Source organism: Manacus vitellinus, unplaced genomic scaffold (genome assembly GCF_001715985.3).
Source record: "Manacus vitellinus isolate BGI_N305 unplaced genomic scaffold, ASM171598v3 scaffold_4_pilon, whole genome shotgun sequence".
Classification (NCBI taxonomy): domain Eukaryota; kingdom Metazoa; phylum Chordata; class Aves; order Passeriformes; family Pipridae; genus Manacus; species Manacus vitellinus.
This window is the reverse complement of record NW_021940604.1, coordinates 11,478,874-11,503,608: the sequence shown is the minus strand read 5'-3', so window position 1 is coordinate 11,503,608 and position 24,735 is coordinate 11,478,874. Positions and strand designations below refer to the sequence as shown.

At 36.9% G+C, this 24,735-nt stretch overlaps 1 protein-coding gene across 6 annotated transcripts in view; it reads left to right on the top strand.

Annotated features, from left to right (window-relative positions):
• Positions 1-22,931, top strand: part of EYA4 (EYA transcriptional coactivator and phosphatase 4) — a 150,649-nt gene extending 127,718 nt beyond the window's left edge. For 3 of the 6 annotated variants that reach the window (XR_001921366.1, XR_001921369.1, XR_001921365.1), the window contains exons 14-20: positions 4,880-4,969; positions 11,247-11,305; positions 11,412-11,572; positions 13,681-13,795; positions 15,565-15,686; positions 16,461-16,701; positions 18,322-18,412. Coding sequence is in view for 1 of the 6 variants with exons in the window: in XM_018078007.1 (XP_017933496.1) it covers positions 4,880-4,969; positions 11,247-11,305; positions 11,412-11,572; positions 13,681-13,795; positions 15,565-15,686; positions 16,461-16,561; positions 22,337-22,468 (780 nt within the window). In the remaining 5 variants the exon portion in view is untranslated. Of the gene's footprint in view, positions 1-4,879; positions 4,970-11,246; positions 11,306-11,411; positions 11,573-13,680; positions 13,796-15,564; positions 15,687-16,460; positions 16,702-18,321; positions 18,413-22,324 lie in introns of those variants that run through there. The other 3 variants (XR_001921368.1, XR_001921367.1, XM_018078007.1) reach the window with 3 other exon arrangements.
• Positions 22,932-24,735: the final 1,804 nt, after the last annotated feature.

Sequence of the window (24,735 nt, the reverse complement as noted above, 5' to 3'; positions counted from 1 at the left end):
AAGATTTAAGTTGTTGGATTCAGCTGTAAGCATCTCATTTAAAACAAGGGGCAAACTGTTTCTCTTGGCACCAGTAGAGTATAGCTTCAAAGCAACTGAACTGGAAGAGACTTGGCCAGAGGTTGGTCAATGTGTCTCTTTTAATTTTAAATATAATACTTATCCAGAGGATATTCTGTGCCTTGATGTTTTCTACCTGTGAGTATTTCTCTGTGACTTTTGGTGTAGTGGTTATTTTATTGGGCTGGTCAAAGCTAACATAAAAAGGGAATAAAAACTATGCTACAGCTGTGTTAGGTTTCAGGGAAACCATGCTGCCTCTCAGCAATAAGAGTACCTCTTGCTGCTTAGCTCATTGCTCATCTGCTTTGTTCTTCATAAAACTAGTACGTTTCTATTTTAAATTACTTACTGCAGGAGCATATTGCAAACACTGGCATTGGAACTGTTATATTGTGACTTGTGTGGACAATGATGGTTTTTGCAGCTGAACACCAGTTGGCAGATATCTTTTTCTACAATGCTGAGCTCTTAAGTGAGCATTGGTTGATGTGACAGGACATGTGTTTGGAGATATCATCTCTTTAAAGTTTACGAGGTACATTCTTATTCCCTGTGAACAGTGAATATTCTTTGTTCTATTGCATTCCAGTTATTCTTGCTGGTTGAAGGCTGATTAAGCTGGAGTTTTGTCTACATCCCAGCATTTATGTTGCATTCATTACTCCCAGGTTGACCCAGAGGGTAAGGATGCCAAGATAAATGATGTGACTCAAGGTGCAACTAGTTAAAAAAAAAGAAAAAAATTCCTTTGTGAGCTTAGAAGGGAGAGAATGTGATTTCCAAGTGCAAAAATCAAAATAAATCCACACTTGATGATCATATTTTGCCATTTTTGATAACATTGCGAATTACAGAAAGCTGTCAGGGAGCCCTTGTATACTTCTCTGAAAGGGCTCAGAAGCTTTTTACTGCTCACTCTCTGCTTGTCCAGTCATTAAGCAGAAAAACTTTGTCACCATTAACACCCATGATGACATTCCCAAATTCACTCATAAATATTCTCTTGTTCGCTTGTATTAATAGTGTACCTCTCATCACCTCCAGTTGTCCTCTCCATTCACTCCCTCCTTGTCTGAGAGCTCTGAGTTGATTTTCCTACCACCTTCTAGAGAGCACGGAACAGAAACTCTCTATGGAGTATGTGAGTTTTCCTTGATCAGCCACCACATATGATTATTAAGAAGAGATATATTCTCTTCCTCCGTTACCACCCATATGAATCTCTCCTGGGACAAGTGTCCCCTATGAGAGAGTTAGAGCTGAAATTAAATCTGAGATTCCTACATAACATAGGGAAGTGTCCCTAAGCTAAAAATATTGGTATTTAAATAAAGCATTTCCACTTTTCCCAGAGGCCAGTTTTGTTCTGATTTGTTCAGGACAGCCACCCAATTGAAAACCACTTCCTACAATACTTGCTTGTTTTCATGCTTATTTTTAAGGCTTTATGCATCCAAATTGCTCACACAAGAAATCTACCTGACGGTAATCTCTTTGTTTTCTGAGGTGTTCTAAAAGTCAGTTTGGTGTTTGTATTTTTTTTCCAAGAAATTAAATGATTTTGAACATCTTCTGCTGAAACCTGATTTCCAAGACAGTATTAAATACATTTCTTCTAGTAATGGACACTGAGCTCTTGGGACTTTATTCCAGTCACTTTCCTTTTGGTCAAAACACACATATAAATATTGGTCCTCCTAGAATATTTTTATCTAGTCTCCCAGGAGGCATTCCAGTGGATGGACCAGTCTAGTACAGAAATCCACAGGCAGACAGTCTGGCTCCAGAGTAGTGCCTTCATCTGAATGTAACGAAAGTAATTTGTATTTTGGTATACAGAGCTGCTTTAGCTGGTCTTGATTTTTCTGCACACCAATGATATCTGGCTAACATCATGCCTCTGAGGGCCAAAGAGTTGTTCTTTATTCTACAAATTATCTGAGGAAAACTTCCAGATTTGTTTGAGGGTTTTTTTAAATCATTGTTTCCTCTTTTGTGTGTGCTTGTGCAGAGTAGCTGAAAATACTATTTTGGCAGAAGTTCAGTCTGCCTCTTATTAAATTTTCCAATTTGCTGTGCTAAAATCTGTATCAGCTGCAAGTTTCTTGCTTTCTGTTCAACACTCAGTCCTTTGTGCCACTTGAATCAGTCTGTAACTTCTGCTTCAAGTTGAAAGACTAAAATGATGATGGTGATGTTCCTCCATGTTGTGCAAACAGTATAAAACCACAAGACCCTGACAAATCTTCTTTTTTTGGCTATTTTATATGTGAAGAAAATAACTGAACATGGCAAGAGCTGGAACATGATGTGTAATTCCTGTTAAACAGTTGCAGTGCAAGTTTTGGTCAATTTATTAAGGGAAAAATTGTTCATGCCTTGAGAATTCAATTCCAGTGACTCTCCTTAGCAGAAGTTGTTATGGGGAGATCCCATATCAATTTTGTGCTAAGCTGAAATGAATTTTTTTTGCTTTATTTTAGTTTTCATGTAGTACCTCTCAATATCCTTCTCATACTTTTGTCAAAACAGGAACATAGGAAATATAATATTAATAGTAATAAAGTCAGACAGAGTTGGTTACAAAACTACTATAAATAAGAAAATCATAAAGCTTTGTCATATTTAATGTCTTTAAACTATAATAGGCAAGGCAGGAAATTGTCATACATAGGTGGCATTATAATGGAATACATTATAGCAAATTTCCACATTCGAGTCTGCTTCTACTCAGAAAGGGGTAAAAACAGGATGAGAATCAAAAGTGAGATTACAGCTTTGGACACACTCCAGTGAGTAACTTACATAAATAATAATGAATTACCACCTGTTCATAAAGTTATGCACATGCCTTAGTGTTTGTAGGACTGAGGCAAAGAAGCATATTGCAAATACTCCCTACTGTATTTTATCTAGAAAGAAAAATCTATAATTAACTGTGCACAGAAAAAGAAAAATGCAAACACATGTTTATATGTGATGACATTTTGATAAAAACATCATGGCTTGATGAGGAATCTCATGAGTCCAGGGTATTTTGATTATTTGTGTTCTAAGTACCTAACATGAGTTTTACAAATCTGTTAATGTGTGTTCCTTGATCATCCTCTTGGAAAACTGACCTTTGCACTTGCTGCTGCCTTTAGCCGTGTGACTTTCAAATCCAGTAAATATGACTGCAGAAGACAGACGGGATGAAGTTCTGTTACTGGGCACTGCATTTGGTTTTTACTTCTGAAAGGTAGTCTAGACCAGTTCAAGGGTCCACATAAAAATATTTCCTTTCGCTGAAAGTATTGGATCTAACTTTGGATCATAACAATTTCTTGAATACTGTTCTCCCCTTCAGGTATGACTTTTTCATGAGCAAGAGTCAAAATATGTCTGTGTTTTAGATTTTACCATTAGTTATTAAATGCTTGAGTGCAGAAGCCATCTTTTATTCTGTCATTGTGAAGCCCTGGAGTAGTGGGTGTCTGATCTTGTTTGGGAAGCCTTTGATCCAAATACTAACAAATGATCAGCTGAGGTTTTGTGTGATTTTGTTGCTACATGCTGGTAAACTTTTAGACTTTAAATCTCAAGGTATTTAAGAAGGGATTTCTGAAAATTTGATAGTGTCAATCAAAGTTTAAATTATGGAATATAGTCTTTTTTTTTCATATTTTAATGAGAAGAGGATCACATGTATTTTGAAAGTCCATTGCAGTACATTAAGCATTAAAAAGTTAACTTAACCCCACAAGCTCAGGCAGATAATTAAGACAGTAATCAAACTAATTACCAGATGTCAGCAAAGCACCAGGAGCTATTATTCTAAAACAAATGTAAGGTAATGCAAATTTGCTTTACTATTTCCTAGCAAACCTAGAAAAGTTAAATTAATTACCTTACATTTGCTATACACTTAATGCTCTCAGATAGCATTATTGCAAATCAGTAGATTTGTGATATCCTGCTGACACAGCAGTTTGATAGTGTGAAAGTCAACATATAAACAAATGGGACATTTTGAATGAGTCTCATCCAGGGACAAGAATCCAGTATTTCTACAGAAATGAAGGGGTGATCTGTAGCAAACAAACAAACTTACAACATTTCCCATTCCTGTGGGCCAGCTAAAGAATCATGCCATAGATTGTAGGCACTTTGTTGAATGAATAGCTGCAGTAAAATCGTAAAGGAAAGACCAGAAATTCATCATTGAGTGCCTTCATGGAAGAAGGGGAAATACAGAGACAGAGAAGGATCAAGTGCAAGGTTTGAAGCTACATCCTGGAGTGGAAGAAAGTGTGAGAAAGAAGCAATGTAGACCTAAGCATAGCCAAGGCTGAGATGATTTATTCAAAGTGAAACTGAATTTGGGGAAATGGACATAGGTTCAGACTACCTTTTTTTATAAAGTAGAGACATTAGAAATGGAAAAGGCCACTTAAGTCACACCTTCCTATCACAGTATTTTTCCTACATATCTCTTTAGTGAAAAGTTCCTTCCCTGTTTCCAGCCTTCTTTATGCTTGTTTATCTGTATGTTTATGGCCACCAGGTTTTTTCCTGTAAGTTCAGCCAGGTTGTAAATTCCTCACCTTTCAAAAAGCTTGATTTTTCAACATCCACAGCTCCTCAGATTTTCTCGCGCAGGTTTAGCAGTCTCTTCTTACAGTATCATATTAAAGTAGCTTAATACTGAAAGGATTTCAGAGAAATTTCTTACTGTGTTAATTTTTCAAAACACTTTGAATACAACAAATTTTAAAGTAGTTCTGACATAACTTACAAGTGTGTAAGTAGTTAACCTTGCTTTCTGTTTTTTAAGGATCCACCAATGGCAGTGACGCTTGGACTGAGAATGGAAGAAATGATTTTTAATCTTGCTGACACACATTTATTTTTTAATGATTTAGAGGTAAGATCAAAGGAATGTAAACACCATTGCTCCTGTTTTGTTAACATGGTGGATTTGCTGTGCATTAGTGTTTATTGTGTGTGACATTTACTGCCTCTGTAGTCTTTAGGTTTGTCCTACTCTAATCAGAGAGAGGTTAGCCAGGTGGCACTGACTGCCTGTGGCACCAGAGTCCTTCCATGAAACTCAATGAGACAATCTACATACTACCCATGCCTTTCTATGTCCTAGAAATCTTTTCAGTTTCCATGGACTTAGAGCTGTCTGCTGTCATATCCAGGAGGGGAAAATATGTGCCTCACGTTCTTCTCTTGAAATTCTTTATATTCACTTTCAGTGGGTGCCATCATCCAATCACAAGGGTCTGTGTTCTTCTCTTGCCATACCTGAGTAGCCTTTTAGCCACAGGCCCCCACTTCTTGTTCAAATGGAGAAGATTCTTCATTTACCTCAAAGACTGTAGCATCAGAGAGCTGGGACTATAATGTATTCATCAGTGCTGTCTTTTCCCAAGGTAACCAGGCAACCACATGTGTTGTCACAGTATACCCAGGGTGTACAGTTTGGCAACTGGTCAGAAAAGACCTCTCCCTAGGGAGTGCCTGATGTGGACAGATTACCTATCAGAAGCACATGGATGGACTACTGCAGGGACAGTGGTCTGGGAAGCACGCTCATCAGCTGGGCTTCACAGGTTTTTTATTTCACTCTGGGAGTCTGGATCTTTTAGCATGGAAAATGATAGTCTTATAACCATGTGCATCAAGAGACAGGGTGGAAAAACAGTTTTCAAATTGATCTATGGGCTTTTCAGACCTTCCCCTGGTCTAAAACAGTTGTATTCTTATTCAGAGGGGATCCCAGATTTCCCCCATGGACAGATATTTGCCACTAATGGCAGCTGGAAGACTTGATGTTTTGTTCAGAATCCCAGAGGAAGGTGAGAGAATAGAAAAAATAAGAATAAGTGAGATTTTTCCATCCTCTGGGTTGTTGATTTTTTTAGTGTGTCTTTTGTTCCTTCAACAACTGTAGGCAGTAAGAAAAGCAGAAGGTACCAGTGTGTGGTTGCCTTTGCTACCCCTTGTAGACCTCATCTATTCTTAGATCTTTTTAAGTCAAGAAACTAGAATCTACTTCACCCCACACCTGAGCTGCAACTTCCTCCTTCCAGCAGCAGAAACCTAAGAAATAAAGCCCTGGACATGCCTTTCCCAGTGTTTTATTGCAGTCCTAGTGAGTCATCACCTGACAGTGCAAGTGCATTTGGTGGATGTTCTTCTTCTGGTGCCCTGTACCAGGGAGAGACACCAAGTAAATTTTCCAAAGCATTTCTTCAATTTCTCTTTAGCAGACCTTTTCCCCTGTGCATTCAGATTTCATGCAACACGAATGAATTTTAAGCAATTTGGTAGAATATACCCAGAGTTCTTCAATCTTGTGCTGAGTTCGAGTGGAGGAGTTCAGCAAAAATGGAGCTTTGCCCTCCTTCCATCCCTCTTTATTCTTGCTTATGGCTATTGAAGCTTTCTACCTTTCTCTCATTTTTTATTTTCTTTACAAATCACAGGTTCAGCTGTCATAGATAGATCATCACATTTTGGATAGTCTTTGTCAGGAGGTTTTAATATCCTGTCCAAAACCTCATGCACCAGCTCATTCCAGAGCTTGAACAGTATCCAAATAGTTTCCAGTTTTAGATAAATCAAAAAGTACTACTTGGGGACTATCTTGGAGAGTCTCGTAACTCAGTCAGTTTGATTTGATTAAAAACAGTTTCTATATTCAATCAATAATCACAGCTGCTATAAGAAATTAAGCATTTTATAGCCCAGAATTAATCTTTGTTTCAAAACCAACTCTCTTATAAAATTACCAAAATATACCTCTCTAATAAAATTTCAAAGTTCATGTACTGAGATGAGTAGTATGCATACAATCTGGCATGTATGCAGAAGTGAGAAGACTAGCAATTTTCTATCTTCTTAGCAAATAAAAAAATGTGGCAAAGCATGTAGAAGCATCCTTTAATAAACTGATGAATAAATCTGGCTTTTTAAATATGTTTGCAGAGCACATGGCCATTACTGAATATTCTAGTGAATCTGCATGATGAACGTATAATGAATTCTGAGAATTCCCCGGTTGTGACTTGGGGTCTCTCTCTCATCTCTCTTGCTCTCTCCATCTGTCTTTATCTTCCTCTCTCCATCCTCACAAGGAGAGCAGAGCTTAATGCTGAGCTGCTGATCAAGCGTGGCCATCAAGACATGAGACCTTCAGTTCTTACTGGAAGAAGTGAGATAGGCCTTTTTTTACTAGGCTGATTACTTACCTTTCGTCATCTCACTTTTTTAATGGTGAACCCTCATGTCCCCTACCTTCTGTCTTGCTTCCATCTTCATCCCACAGTAAACCTCAAGGCACTGGACATGACAACTCTAATGTACTACTTAACCTCTATTCCTGTTATATTGACTTCAGTCACAATGTCCTCTACGCTCTCTTTTTCCCCCTGTCTTTCTTGGTTACATACCAGGGTCTAGTAATAATAACCGAGTTATTGAAGTTATCACAAAAATAAAGTTTTCCTTCCTTTATGCAAATCTGTCTCACTACAATGGCTGCTGATGCAGAAATTCTGATCTGCTGAGACATTCCCTGCTGACCCAGTAATCCATGTTCTGATCAACCAAGCTGCACTTTTATTTCAGGCTAGACTGTTCTCCAGCTATTGCATTCTCAGTGTATAAATTTTAGTTAGCTTGAGAAGTATTGCTTGGGAGGGCAGTTGGTGTTTTGCCATAAAAATAGGAGTATGGTGCTCTAAAAGGTTCGTGTGCCTAAACAACACTTAGAGATGGGACTCAGTTTTGTTATTATATCCAACTAAGGAATTCTCTTGTCAACCAGGTAAAGAATAGGATTTTCTCCAAATTTCAGTATTAATTTTAAGACAGCTTTTAGAAATGTTGGTAATGCATTTTATGCATACAAAACCCCTCAATTTCTATAAATTACAAGTAGGCACTCAGATGTGAGTCTTCCAATTTGGTTATCCCCCTCCACTCTCAGGACAATGAAGAAAAAAGAGTATTTGTTTCCAACAAACTGAATTATATTTCCATTTTTATGATAATCCTACCATATTTTAAAGGAGATTTTTTCTTTTTTTTTTCTTCATTAGAAATAGAAATGAGAAATAAAAAATAGAATTTAGGTAAGTCTCAGAATTTGGGAGGCAGGTCAAACTAGTTTTAACAGAGACTGAAGCATATACATTGAAAGGAGTTTTCTGTATAGCCTAAGAAAGCATAGTTCTGAATATCCTCTCATTAATAACAGTTTTGTGTTCAGTGTCGTAAGTCAGTGTTTTTACTGAATAATGACATTACTGTCCATTTCAGGAGGATAATTTTTATGGATGATTTGTTGATTCTGTATTCTCAAATTTTCAGGCTCTAAAAATCACTGGAAAGAATTGACTGCGCTCAGATATAATTTAAGTTAGTATTGCTTCAAGCAAAAGCTAGATATTGTACCTAGATTCCTTTCCTATAGTCACAGTAATAGGAAATATATTTTTATGTTTTTTAAGTTTTGACCTTGCACTGACAATGAACCACTGTGACTTGAGCTTAACCAGTACTGCAGCTGATGTGAAAAGTATTTTACTTTAACATTTACAGTGTCAGAGAGCTTGCTTTCTTTCCTTCCTCCCCATAACTGTTTGGTGTTGTTTAAAAGCAAACTCAGATGTTGTGCTGTGCTACCAGTTTCCTGTTTCTTTTGAGAAAAAGTAGAGAACTATCTCAAATCTGCTCAACCCATCTGCTTTTTCTTTTTTTTATGGCAAGTTTTTTTGACTCCATATAAGTGAACTTGTAAAAGGTAAACAGGTCAAGTAGTAAGTAAACAAGAAAACAAAGTAAACAAAAGCAAGAAGTTGTGAGCACAGGAGTTATTTGCTGCTCAGCAAATGTAAGTTGCCAGTGTGCTGAGAGAAGATGATGAAGGGGAGAAAGGAGTAAGCTGGAGACTGCTGTTGGGCTTTATCTCCTGTATACTTAACAATGTTCTTCAAGGGACAAGTAATCAGAAAACTGAAGGGTACCCTCCTATTCCTGGAGTCAATCACAGAATCACAATGAACAAACTGTGAGGCAACAACAAAAATAAAGTAAACAGCTGAGACTTTGCCACCCACTGATATTTAATTTAATAACGAAATTATCAGCAGAACAGTTATCTGAAATTTTCAAGGCTGGAACAATGTAGCTGAAAGGATTGACAAAATCCAAACTGACTTATCCATCAAGGCTTTTGTGTGCCCTTCATTTAATTAGTACACCTTCAAATCCATAGAAATTATTTTTAAACTTTTAAACTTACACTTTCACCAGTTCCAGGGAAACCTGTGAAGGTGATTAGGAAGCTAGATACTGCAAAATAAAGAGTGGGGCTTTTTGTCTTGATTTTTGAGTTCTTGTGCTACATGGGGTGAAGCATAGTTGCATTTTTTTTCTGGAGTGTAAATAATAAATCAATCTTTAATTTCAACTGCCCCTTCCCCTTTACTTTCTCTTTTCATCTACTATTTACATCCCAGAGCAGCTTCTTTAAAATATTCTACAGCTCAAGATAATCTCCTCAAACAGAACCAAAAAAATTTTATTTCTCCAGTGGGGAGAAGAATGCTTCACTTCTGTTCCTTGAACACATCTCTGTCATACCTGTCTTAATGGACTCAGCCAGATGAGCAGAGTTTGGTAACTCATTTTTTTAGCTTTGAGTCAATATTTTAAATTATGATCGCTTGTATGATGAAATGAAATTACGTATTTGAAAATGAAATCATATATATTTATTTTATATATGTTTTTTAACAACTTACTTCACGTGGGTAAAATCTGTTAAGTTTTCGTTCACTGCAAAGCAGACAAAACAGATGAAATGTTAATTTCCCCAACTCACGCTCTAGGAACTTTTGGCATACACAGTTGGAAATAACTCCTCTGCTCAGACTTATCCTTTATCTGTACAACTTAGCACTCTTATGAGACAGAGATTGGAAACTTAGAACTGTGTCTTCTTGCATGTCACAGAGAGCTTGAATTAAGTGCTGCTTGTCAGCAACTTTATTTGACTTAGATGACTCAGACAACTCTTTCTTTGAGGCACAGAGCTGTGCATTTTGAAAGCTCAACCTCATTTTGCCTAAGTAAGGAGAGTAAATTATTGGAAAGTATTAATTGGGGAGTAATTTTTAAATACATCCTTGAACTTTTCCTTAAAACATCTTAGGACTATGTTAACAATAACTATTTTAAATATTAAAAAATTACATACAGCAAAGTAAAATCTCTGGACACTGAATTTCAGGTGTGTCTTTGGGTTAAGATGTTAGTTCAAACAACTGCTGAAAACAGTTAATACGATGCGTGATGGCTTGACTTATTTATTTATTGTGCTTCCCCCACATTTTCTTACCTTTCTGCTATAACCACTGTTCAGATAAGGATATTTGATAGATGTCCAATTATAAAACCATCTTGGAGGGGAGTTCAGTTTTCTAGTGTACCTCAGTTCCCTCATGTTGCTTCCATCCCTTCCAAAACCAGGAAACAATGAAGTTCTTCAGGATTGATGATTATCTGTGATTTCCCAGCAAAAGGCACTTGCATAAATTAATAAAAGAACCTGATACATGTCCAAACTACTTAACATAAGTCATATGCCTGTTGAGGTTCTTCATCATTAGCTTCTAAGGAGTGGGAAAATATGATTTAGGTGATTTTTAAGTATTGGTATACTAAGGAGACTATAAATGAGACTTGCAATTGTTGGGATTTTACAATTAAAATAATCTAAAATTACACCAAAATTGCATATTGCTTTTCTAAAGGCCCGTTTTAACTAGTAATTTACACTATGTAGGAGTTGAAGGTTTTATTATTTTAAAGACGATGGTGATAGGAAGCTGTGAGTGTACCCACTCTGCCATCTTCTGGTGTAGTTGGTGCACTGCACGGGTCCTTTCTTCAACATCTGTACTAAGCCTGTGGTGAGCGTAGAATCATACAATCATTAAGGTTGGAAAAGACTTCTAATGTCATCTAGTCCAACCAGCCCACCGTTAACCTAGCCCACCATGTTCAGCACTAAACCATATCCTCAAGTGCCACATCCACATGCCTTTTGAAGACTTCCAGGAATGGTGATTACACTCTTTTATAAGATAACTTATCATTTGGGTTTGTTTGTTTGTTTTCAACAGGAGTGTGATCAAGTTCATATAGATGATGTTTCTTCTGATGATAACGGACAAGACCTAAGGTAAGATACAGCATTTGTTTATTTTTTTTATTTTCAAAGATTAAATAATTTGAGCATTTACAGGAATACATTGTATTTATTTTTACTGTATTTTGGGTGTTTGCAGTACCTACAGTTTTGCAACTGATGGCTTCCATGCAGCTGCAAGTAGTGCAAACCTTTGTCTGCCAACAGGTGTAAGAGGAGGGGTTGACTGGATGAGGAAGCTGGCTTTCCGTTACAGAAGAGTAAAAGAGTTGTATAATACTTACAAGAACAACATAGGAGGTGAGTTTAATTGTCAAAATGAACTTAGACTGCTGATCAGTCTAAACTGCGTGGTGATGAACTCCTACCAAGTGAATGTGCCTGGGAAGCCACTGAGGGAATGGAAAGTGATGTGACTGGACCATGGGCTGTTGAAAGCTACTGACTGGAGCAGCAAAGCCAGTGTTGTGCTGTTGTGCAGGAGAAAGAGTTGGAAAAAACAAGTAGGCTTTCATTTGGTTCCAAAAAAGCCCATCTTCCTGCTTTAGACCCAGGTATTCTTACTGTACTGATTGGTTGAACCACTTATTCTGTCTCAAATATGCTGCCTCTAGGAAAGATGTTGTATAGTTTCCACGGCACAAATTGTTTGTGGATGGCCATTTCCATCCTACATTTTCATGATCTAGTTGGTAACAACACACAGTCTCCCGAACTCTGCTGGGTACCTGCTAGTCTGTTTTCACCAGTGGATTCAAGAAAATTTTAGCGCTGCCATGCCAATAGCCCCTTTTGTTGACTCTGTAGCTTACACAGTTGTGTTCTCAATAAGTCTAAGTCTCATTTGGGCCAAGAGCTTTCCTGTTACTGTTTTACTTCATGGACTTGCTCATGTCCTCACCAGCAGATGTGCAGGTAATTGAGCAGCAGAACCAAAAGAATCTGTTGTGGAGAGTCCTGTGACTTGCAGAGACAGCCAGCCCTCTTCCGAGGAGGTGAATATGTCAACTGATCCATTCAAAAAGAGACTGTGAGAACAGGGAATACTTAGAAGTCTTCAATAATTGCCACAGTCATGTATTTTCACTCTTAGTAGTTTAGAGTTTTTACATGCCAAAGGATGAAGCAATAGGACCAAAGGGTGGTAGTAGAGGTCTGACTTTCACTTGCCCTCCCTTGCCCTTTATTGGTGTCATGAATAGTTTTTGTATACTAATAATCAGTATCAACCAAAAGTTTACTGGGTTTTCTTATATCTCTTAATGCATCTAAGATTCTAAAGCTGCTGCATTTCATAAAACTTTTTACAATGGTAAGAGCTCAAGTCCAAGAGCACAACATAAGGAATTACACTAAGAGGAACAATCATTGCAAAGGCAGAATGCAGATACGTGATGCATTGTACTCCCAGAAATCCTGCTTCTGAAATATAATTCATCCTTAGTGGGCAAGTTTATTCATTCATCCTCTACTTCTTAGCCTTTTTAATAACCTACTTATCATGTATTTATCTGTTTATTTCAGAATAGTGGCTAGAAGGCAACAGAAGGCTAGACTAATCTATATATTTTTAGGTTGCTTCATTTCAGATTTTTGAAGACAGTCATCACCATTTCTTGGGAACATAGGGTTTTAGAAGAGGGATACTAAAGGGCATGAAGCCTGCTTCCTTGTTCTTCCAGGATGAAATCTAATTTTAAAATATCTTGGTTCCAAAGAATTCATGTCTCAACGTTCAATAGGCTGGGTATTTTTAAATATCTTACAATTTATACACAAAAAGAGATTTTGAGCTTTTAAAGACTGAGATCTGAGAACATAAGATGTGCAGTTGTTCCAGGGCTGTAAATGCTATAGAAGGAGCTATTATTACTAACTATAATAGGACATGAAGAGCAAGCCATCAGCAAACAAATGTATTTTCATATGTGTAACCTGCGGTTCACCTATATACAGAGTCATAAGCAGGGCAGTTTTAAACATATGCAGATACTGCAAAGGCCAGTTTATTCTAAAGTACCTTCTTTTGTGACTGTCTCTGCCTGTGATCCTGATGACATGGATCTTCTTGTCACTGCCTCTGATAATTTGAGAGTAAGATATATGTGAGGAGTTGGTTTAAAAAATATGTATTTCTGAAAGGTATACTTTGAAATGCAGTAAAGCAGCCTGAATAGATGAAAAAATCCAACTAATTATTAGTATCTAAAATATTCTCTGACATTGCTTGATGCAGCGAAGTACAAATAAAACCAAAGATTTACTGATGGTTGAAGACAATAGATTTTTCTCTTTGATATTTGTTCAAGTTCTAGTGGAATTTAAAATATAAACAATTACCATAAACCCCAATGCATTCCAGCTAATACAGAATTTAATTCTATTTTTCTTTCTCTTTTACATAAAAGGACTCCTGGGTCCCGCTAAAAGAGATGCATGGTTGCAATTAAGAGCAGAGATTGAAGCTTTGACAGACTCCTGGCTAACAAATGCACTTAAATCATTATCAATTATCAGCACAAGGTATGTATCTGAGTCTACTGTAAAAAAAGGTTCTAGTTTTGGATATGTAATGGCTATTTTTTTCATTTTAGCTTACGGTAAATGAGTGCCTTTAAAGAACAGAACAGATCTACTATGACTTTGGAATAGGACACGGGAAAAGTGGAAAGTGGTTTCATTTTAAGTGATTCCACCATTTACTAAAGATAGTATGAAATGTCTTCTAAAATATGTGTACATTGAAAATGTGTTGTAGAATTCTGAGGCAGCTTTTAATTTATTATCTTGTGGACAGCATTCTCTGAATTCCACATATCTCTGCTCTGTCCTTCAATGTTTGTGCTTATTCACAGTGCTACCTAAATACTGTATAAATACCAGAACACAAGAACATTTTCCTTCTGTCCTTCCAAGCAAATCAGTATATATTAACATATACCTTAAGTTGTCAGAAGAGCAAAAATCTCTTTTAACTGAGTTAAAAGTCTGGGTTCCCAGTCATGAGACATAAAATGTACTGTTCTTTGAAACAATGAAAGTATGAACACTGCTGCTGCTTAATCAGCCACGCAATATGTATCTTACCAGAAATCCTAAAAAATCCTGGGTTTAAACCATAGAAAAGAAAAACATTAAGTCATCTTGCTTTCTGAACATGTCTGGGAGAAGACTTAGCATCAAGTGGAAAGACAAACTTGGAAAGACATGAAAATCTTATTTTCAATGTAACAAGTTTTGCAATATGTTTATCTTTTAATAGTTATTAACTTAACAGTGTCCTAAACACATCAGGAGAAAAGTAAAAAAATTGTGATTGTATAAGCTGTGTTTAGCTCTGCATTCCTTTCCAAATTGTTAGTCTTCAAAAAGACTTTTGGTAACGAAGGCCAGTTGAGCATGGGTAGATGAGTCTAGAAAACTGTTATCAGTTACTCCTAATTGTTAAATAATAGTCTTTTGTCTCGTCTTCAAAGAACTGTACAACTATAAATCTTCAGAAGCTACCCATGAGTCAGCTAAACATTACTTACATTATTGACAGGAAATTGAGATACCTTAAGTCAGAAATAGTAGCCTAAGGTCTTGCTTGGAATTTATGGAAATACCAGAAGGAAAAATCATAACTATTTGCTCTCAGCTCCAACCACGCCATGGTCACGCTCATGTTCCAGCCTGTCAGTGCCTAAAGTAGCCTGACTCTGAGTTTTCTGTTGTATAGCTGCTAGCACAACTTCTCCATTCAAGTTTCCATCCTCGCCATTTGATGCCAGCTTATTACCATGATTATCCTCCCTCTTAGAAATATTCCTACTCTTGAAACATGAAGGAACTAATGTTATTATGGAGAAATGTGTACTGGCTGTTTATTTCCCTTAAAGAGTAACAAAAAATGTTTTTGTGTTCTCTTAAGTCCTTTATATTGCTGATGGCTACTGCCAGTTTATTGCCAGCATGAAAATTGTGCTTTCAAAGCATTAAAATACCTCTTTTTGGAGGTACTTGGTAGTCTTAAATGTCTGTGTTTTAGTGGACTCATATTCAAGGACTTGTTTTCTATAAACCACTGTGGAATACTTCCTACAAAAATCAGGCCCTGCATATATTTTAAAGGATTTTTTCCAAAGTTTTATGTACATTTTTCTGTAAGTGATAGTGCTGAACAGCACTACTGTGTGAGTGAAAGTCAATGTTGAGGAAATCTGGATATGCTCTTCACAGCTAGTTCATTTCATCAGCATTTGGATACTGTTTCTAAACTCTTTAAACTTTCACCGTTTCTCTCATTTTAGGAGTAATTGTGTAAACGTATTGGTAACAACGACCCAGCTTATCCCAGCACTTGCAAAAGTTCTACTATACAGTTTAGGAGGAGCTTTTCCTATTGAAAATATTTACAGTGCAACCAAAATAGGTAAGAAAATTATTCTTTCATTCATTCTCACTACACTGCATTACCAATATTTTTTTTCTGGCAGAAATGGATGTATTCCAAAACACTTTCTTGACGCTTAGGAGCTTTAGTTATAAGATTTAGACATTGCATAAATTCAGATATCTTTATGTCGAAGAATTCCAAAGTTGCCTTATTTTAAATGATGCCTGAAGGAATAAAGATACTGATTAAAAGCCTCAGAAATTCCTCAGTGTGGTGGAGAAAACAAAAAACGTGCAGAAAACCATGAAGAAAAGTGTTCTGTGAATTCAAACCTGAGCAGAACTTTTGTTAAAATAACCTCTGCTCTGACATTCAGCTCTATGTAAGTAAGGCCACAGCTCCACAAACTTTTTCCTGAGGCGTAATACGTCAGAGATGGTGATGAAAATTATTACTAACAGAAACTGCATTGGTGGATGCCAAAAGAGCACTTCCCTATTGTATTCATAACTGTGTGCCTTTTTTGTACTATGGTTTGTAAATGTATGGTTTAATTAACAAACCTATTAATTTTTGCAGAGTTGCTAATTCTTTTACCTTCATGGCTTTCCTGTAATAATTAATAAATTTAGCTTTACCTGCAACAGCTTAGTGTCAATAAGGGAATTCATTACTTCTTACCCGATTTGGCTCTAAGGCTGGGAACCTTTCAAAAGTAGTAGTAGCAATGTCTTACCACTCCAAAAATCCTTTGTAAGGCTTCACTATAACTCACTTGATATTTTGAATAAATAGTGCCTTGTTTTTCAGGCAAAGAGAGCTGTTTTGAGCGTATAGTGTCCAGATTTGGCACTAACATAACTTATGTTGTGATTGGAGATGGCCGAGATGAGGAACATGCAGCTAATCAGGTAACTTCACTCTGAACTCTTATCTCATTTATCTTCCAGGAAAAGAAAGTTGCTTTGAACGAATAATGCAAAGGTTTGGCAGAAAAGTAGTATATGTTGTAATTGGGGATGGTGTAGAAGAAGAACAGGCAGCAAAAAAGGTAACCTGTCTTCTGAAATGTTGGTGTGATACGTAGCTACTAATGCAAGCCTTTCTGTTTGCATTTCTGTCAGTGTTGCACAAAATGACAAATAATTTCAGTCCACAGATGCAAGGCAGCCAAGAGCATGATGAGATCAAAACTAGAGTAAACGAACCATTTGGATTCTAGCATTTGCTTCACTTGGCTTTGGAAAGAAATGGAAACCCCACAAAATTATTTTTAAAATAAATGAAGAAATATTGCAGCAAAAATGTCTGACTAGCTTCAAGCAAATCAAAAGATAAGCAGAAGAGATAGAAAGGGCTATAACATGATGGTTGGGTGGTGTTTTTCTCTAAATATTGAAATCAGGGATGTTTCAAGAGAAGTATTACAGAGAATGTGGAAAAACATGTAAAGGACTGTGCAAATGTTTTGCTAACATAGATGAAGATCCATAATTTACTGGAGCAAATATGATAAACATATAATTTGCTTCAAGAGAGATGTATCTGCTGAAGGAAAAAGAACACAACATAGAGATTATGTACCAAATCTATGGTTCTGAAAAAAAAGAACTCTTTCCTTATAAATATTCAATTTTCTTATGATGATAATTCAAGTCCAATTTCAGCAGAAAAATTTTCAGTGTTCAGAAACAGATAAAATTAGTAATTTGTGCCATACTTTCTAGTATAACCCCTGGAAGTGTGCAGAAACTGTAATTTTTGCCTGACAATGTCTGTACAGGACAAGTGATGTAAATATCCTTGAGCTAGGAGTAGCAAAATAAAGTACCCTCATAGTGTTGTAGTTGGAATGGAAAGAAAATGAAAATAACCAAAATGCTCATTCCAAATGGTTCCTTAATATAGGTGCAGTATTGGTGATGGGTCTTTTATAATTTGTGCTAAACGATGGTGGTTTGATTGTGTGTTTTCTGGTTTGGCATGCTTTTTTTCTTATGTTGACTATATTGCATGGATAGGTGCAGAATTCAGAGAGAGGGATGAATATGGCACATTACAAATAGATCTGAACTCAACATGAAAGTATGGGTTTTTTTAATATGCTGATGAATTGTTGAAGGAGAATAGTGCATATACTTGCACGTCTCAGATCCTGATGCTTTCTCCAACACAAATTATCTTTTCTTAAACCAGAAGTGTGTTATTTTCGTATCAAAAGAGATTTCTTTTTCCCCTAGATGGAGAAAAAATGAAATTCAACGCTGTTTCAAAGTGTTGAGTGAGAAGCTTTTTTTAATGGAAGTCTTATAGCCCTTTAAGTGATCATTCAGTATTTTGCAGTCAGATAAGTGGAGCAGAAAGGCATTTCCTATTAATGCTCCTTTGTATGGGTTTGCATGCTAACATTAAGCAAGTAGCTCTTAATAAGTAACAGGCTGTTTCCAAAGAAACTATTAAGAAAGACTATCTAATTATTTTAATTTCAGTTGAGCTATTAAGCTCAGATCTATTTTGGTCTGATTTTTGTCAGTACTTTAATACCAAAAATCAATCCAGAAACAGTGATGTAAAATACGTGGTGGTAATCTAACTAGCCTCGTGTGTCATATACCACCCTGTATCACGGTGTTCATCTTTCCTGACCTTTTCCCTCCTCTAACAAACACAGCACAACATGCCTTTCTGGAGGATATCCAGTCATTCGGACCTCTTGGCTCTCCATCAAGCACTGGAACTAGAGTATTTGTAACTGTGTTCTAAAGTTGGCGATCCTTTTTTTTATATATATATTTCAAGTACACTGAATTTTTATGTGTGATTCAATGCCTCTGGCTTTACACATATGAATTGTCTTAAGAAGGGAAGAAATATTTGGAATTAAAAATTCCAAATTGAAGAATTCAGATTGCTGAATGAAGTTAAAACATTAGTGCTACATAAGGAAGCTCTATGGTCTTATATATGCAACATTTTTAAATGAATTAAAACTGTGGAGGTTGCTGGTACACACCAAGTGAGCCCTGACAGGAGTGAACAAAGGACTCAAACTGGCAAAGCACCAAAATGCGTTTTCCAGCCAACAAGGTGGTGTTCAACAACATTCCTCAAAATGGGATATATTCTCAGCACTGAGGTTTGAACCAGACTTTAGCCTACCTAACCCAGAAAATCTGAATTGGAATGCACTCAGACTGTATAATGACAATCCTGTCTAGACCTGTAATTTGTGTAAATTATTGATGAAAATAATTTACTGTGACTTTGTTAGCAGCTGATTTTGGAAGTGGATGCAATTTTTCTTTCTTTTGGGGGTGCAGGGGAGGGAAAGGGTTATATAATATTGTCTCTTTTATAAGTTTGGCAAACAGAATGTCATAATGATGTGTTGTGCCTTAAAGAGAAGATTGTGTTCGTGTGTTATAATGTAATTTTGCTTAAAAACTCTGTAGATAAACAAAGAAAAACCTTCGTGGTAATTTTTGACATGACCAAATTTGAAATTCAAAGAAATCAAAGAGCAGAGCTGCACCAAAACATTTAAGTATTTGCTGCAGTAAAAAAAAAAAATAATAAAGGAAAGTTTGTGTTTTTATTTGGATTCTGAATAATTCCACTGATTGTTTGAGAAAAGTTAAGAGCACGTTGGGAAGTTAATATTGGGGACCGCTACGTTGAAAGGTTAAAAAAAGTGTTTGACACCGGCATCATTTCTTGATTCTCCAACAAGAGAACTAAGAGCCATATTCATTAATTACCAAGTCCACTGAAAGCCATACAGTGAGTGCATCTGCTGTGTATAAAAGAACAAAGTTCCACCCAGCAGACAAAGTGTTCAGGTGGCATTACTGGAAGGTGAAAATGTGGAGTTAAGCCCAGATGGGGAATAAAACACAATTCCATTAGGAATGAAAAATTACTAAAGAAACTCAAGTCAGTCAGATGTGCAAACAATGCTCCATTTAGCATATTCAGGATCAACACAAGCTGCTGAAGTTACTGGCATAATGACATTGGCCAAGTAGCATTTTGGTAGTTTTTCAATTGTGTTCCACATTTCCATGTATTTTGTTTTGGGTCAGCATGATTTTCCTCACCCATTTTTGATTGCACAAAATACTACACAGGGACAACCATAAATGTTTTGGAACCAGAAATTTCAATAGTATGTCAGGTATCTGAGGAGAGGATAAAGAGATGATTTTTATAAAGAAATATTGAGAAATGTATTACCTTAACTTTCATAATTTCTATTAAAAGTTACGGTCCATACAGTGATGATTATCTTGCGAGTTTGAACATGCTATTTTTCATCTTTGGAAAATGAGCAACATCCATATTGTACACGAGGTCCTTAGTGCTCTATGTGCAGCTTGAGCACTCTGAAACAACAGCAGGTGGTTCGTCTCTCATTGCAGAAAATGGAAACTACTTTTTTCAATTTTTAAGACTGTATATGGAGACATCTGAGGTTGTCTGTGCACTGAACTGCATGAAGAGGTGTATGCAAGAGAAGGTGTTAAATGCAAACTCTGGGATGCCTGCACAGGCACAGTAGTTGGCACTGAGGTGAAAATCTTCCCTCGCTGTGCTGTGAAGCCAACATATGTCATAGTTACCAGGTAGTGACTTTGCTGATTTAAACTCTGTTGAGGTTACATGACAGTTAGTTGGTTGGTGAAAGGCCGGAGCCACTAAAAGTACAAGGCAAAACTCTTCTATAAATTCATAAAAATGGGATTTCTTCTCTGTGTTGGAGTTGGATATGCAAGTCACCACACAACAAACTAACAATAATTTGTTATCACTGGGCAGTTTAAAGCCATCACATGAGACTTGCCACATATGAGATCACTATAGACTAGCTATTTGGGTGATAGATTTATGTGTCCAAAAAGTAAAAATTATGCATACCTTCTTTATATTTTCAGTACTTGTCTAGTCAGATTTGTCCTGGAAGTACCTTTTTTATAAAAAACTGTAGTTAACAGCTTTTTGTAGTGTTTCAGGTGGGAAAAGGTGTTTCTACTGGAATAAGAAAAAAACTTCAAAGACTTTCTCAAGTTCTAGCATTGCATAAAAATCTCAATGTAAAAGCATGATAAGCCAAAAAATTGGTATGGTGAACTAGCTTTTTTTTTTCTTTTTTCTTTTTTTTTTGACAAGTCACAGTGTTCTTTAAATGCATGAAGCAATAATATTTCTCAAATTAGTTTTTCAGTGTTCTTTTCCTAATCAGATGTAAGAACAAAAAGTGGCCCAGCAACAACCGTTGGTTCTTACAAAAGGTTTGCAGTGCCTTCATTGGAGTTGTGCTTAGCTTTTTGTGGTGGATGCAGCTCAATTTATATACTGGACTTCTAGAGAGGAGATGGAGGGAAAAGGAGGAAAGTTTTACAGAGCATGACAAAGTTCTGTGTGCTACCATAGCAGAAGTTAATTATAAAAACAAGTAATCTACAAAAATGTGAATCCAAAGACAATTCAAGGATTTAGCTCAAAAGCCATCACAATACAAAATTTCAGAGCATGAATACTCTGTTGCTAAGCAAAAATTGCTATATATCTTTAAATAAAAGTGTGTAGAACATTCCTTGTAGGGAGAAATTAGACTGATATATTTTCCTGCATGAACAATACAGAGGAGAAAATAACCAAGGCAGAGACATCAGGCTGTTCCAAGTGGGCCTAAGAAGATTAAACTGAAGGTTGGTTTTGACACTGGGTGCATTTTAATTCAAAAGCATATTAATCAGAAACTACCTTCCCTTCAGCCTCTCCTAAACAACCAAGATTGAGCAAAGGTCATGTTTGCAAGTATTTTTGGCAAATGAAGTATAGAATATAACGCCTTTTGCTGATACTCTAGCAGTTCTCAGTACAGAACATGAACATTCATTAGGCATTTGAGTAGTCAGCTTGCAGAATACAAAAAATGTGTGATTGCAGTCACAAGCTGGTATCTTAAATAGATATAAAACCGTGCAGTTCAGTAAAAGAGAACAGAAAAAAACTAAAAAATAAGCTTATTTTTAGATGACTGTGGAGATTGTGCGCAAAGATCTAGGTGGCAGCTAGCTCCCAGATCTGTTTTCGTTAGAATCCAGTGTGAGCAGCAGTGTTTGCATCTAAAGCAGTGTGGAGTGTGTTCCAGTGCAAGCATTGACAAGGAAGATGAGGCCAAATCAAAGTCCCCTATACAAGCACACTTCATCTTGGGGTGGATGAGGTCCTGTATTCCATCAGAATTGCAGAGTTTATGGAGAATATAGACTTGACCCAGGATAGGGAGACTAGGTTTTAGCTATGAGGTTGTACCCAGATCCAGGGTTTCAGTTCAAAAGTCATCTCTGCTTTAAAGGATTGACAGCAGGCATATGCTGTAAATGAATATGGTATTTAGTATCTCTGAAGAGAAGCTGAAGTGACAGAAGCCAAAATCCCAGCAATAGCAGCATTTTGAATATTTGAAGCCAAGGGTCTCTGTCATGTATTAGCAGATTATAGTTTATTAGGGCCTACCTAATTTAAAAAAATGTAAATTAAAATTAAAAGCTTGTAAAATTATGTACATCTTTACTATTTCTCAATAAATACACTCGGAAATGTCTTTTTTCTGTACTATATGGTGTTGTAAATTGTTCGGTCTGTGGTTGTTCTGTCTCCATACACAGTGTCTCTTACAGGTACTGACTGTGACCTTGGATTCTTATGTCCATGCTGCCCTTGTGGTTCATGCCTGGAGCAACCCTGAGCCTGTGCATGTGGTCTGGTGCAGACTGGCTCACCTGCAGACTGTTTGCAGGGTACAGCCTTAGAGAGAATCTACCCCTGCTCTCCACTGAGGCTTCCTCACCAAGAACATTAGGTGCCTTGCTTCAGATGCAGCCTGAGTGACAACTAACACCTTTGTTGCAGTGTCCTTGGGACAAAATACAGAACAAACGCAAATTTGATGGTCTAGACACACAGTGTATGCATATAAATTCCCTTGCCAATTCACTTATTAATATTATGCTAGTATTCTTATGGACATGGGTTGTTAGGAGACAGACTGGGCTACTGAGGGGCAAGCAGCCTTTCCAGTTGAAGATTGTCCTCGTGAAATTTTATAAATGTCTTTGGGAGCTGTACTTCATGTCTTAGTGAGGTACTGACCTTCGTGTGAAGAAAGCAGTCCCTCCACAGTCTGCTGTGGAAGGCCAAGGTGGGATTGCAGGACTGTCAGCACACTTAGACGTGACATTATGATCTTGGAACAACATAACAAGTAGCAGAGCCTTGGTAACCACAGTGCTTCAGCCACAAGAAGCAGCTTGTAATAGTAGATTTTTTTTTCCCACGGGTTAGATTAAAACATGTCTGTTAACAAACACAACTGTTCTGTATATCTGCTTTCTCCTCAGTTTTAGGAACAAAAAGGAAGATATATCAAAAATAGGGTGGACAAAATATAAAAAAGCCCTATCTACTGAGCAGACAGACCCATCCACTGAGCAAACAGTACCATGAGGATAAAAATCAGATACTGAGGGCATTTATTTAAAAGCTTTGACTGGGCGAAAGCACAGCATTACCTTCATTTTGCATTGCTGAGAAACTCAGTGCTCTAAATGGCCATCAGTGTGTCCTGCACATGATGTTCATAGTGATGAACTAAAGTAAAAATATTACACTGAGGGCATTTATGTGTGGACAAATAACTCTTCCTCATTTGTGTGCAAAAATACTTCTTCCTCATTATCCATTACCAATAAAAAAATCCTCAAGGAAAACCAAGCAGAAATTCAAAGTGGAGTTGTGTTGTCTCTTCCGTTGTTTGTCAGTTATTATCTCTAAGAGACGCATGTTTAGGGTTGACTTGTTTGATTCATTTTCTTTTTTCCAAACAAATAGTGGATTTGGAACCATTTTGCATATGTTTATAAATTTGGGGGGATTGTTTCAATTGCCAAAAGCTGAGGTAGTAGGAGAAATGCTGTGAAAGTCAAAACATCTGAATACTTTGGTTTTGCATGTTAATTTCTCTACAGATGTCAAGGTTTGATTTTCAAGGAACTGAATATCTGACTTAACTAAAAGAAAAAACTAACAATGATTTTATTTTTTTTTCTGGTTGTAAAATAAAGGGAGAAAATGCCAGAAAGCTTCACAAATTGATTTTTTAAGTGGACAAGCAAAGGAACTCTTTTGTTGCAAAAAGCACCATTTCTCAAATTTTCTGGATAATTTGGGCATCAAACATCCATCTAAACATGGGTTATTAGAAATTCACATACACACTTCAATAAACATGAAGCAAGAAAGCCAGGAAACATGAAGGACAGAATTTAAATGAGCTATATTATGTGAAGGAGTCAGGCTTGGAATGGAGCTTAAATAGACTTAAATTTTTTGCCTTATTCACAGTGTCACATGGGAGAATGGAGTGCTGCAGAGAGGCAAATGGAAAGTGATTCATATTTCTTCCGTTACTGTACAACCCACTGTACCCTTCACCAAGAAGCACAGTTTTTCTACACAAAAAAACCCAAAGCAACTGGAGCTATTTGGAAAATACTAGAAATTCACTGAAACCAAAATATGTTTTGGGAGTGCACACAACAACATCAATGAACAGAACATTTCTAGTCCTCTTTGAAGAAAGAGTGAATCCGAGGCCCACCAAGTTAGCCAGAAAAAAAATGAGCCACTGCAGGAGTCCAGTGACTATGGCTCTCAGTTGACATATCAAGCCCCTCTTCTTTGCTTTCAGCCTGTCTGGATTAGGATCTTGGTTTTTAGCTTTCTGATTCAAAAAGGTCCTAGTTTGGTCCAATAATGAAGAGGAGTATTTCTGAAATCAGAAAAAAAAAAAAAGAGAGAGGGAAAGATCAAAGGGAAGAAGAAATAACAAGAATAATCTTGCTTCTTACCCAGCACTAAACCCAGCTGGCCCGCTGTGAAGGGTTGTGGAAAATGCAGTCTTCCTGGAAATGATTTAGGAAGTGAGAAGCTGTGGTTAGTTGGTCAGTTGGTTGCAGTGGGAGGAGGGACAGACAAGACATGGGAGAAAACCAGCAAACAGATTCCCTGGACTATGTGT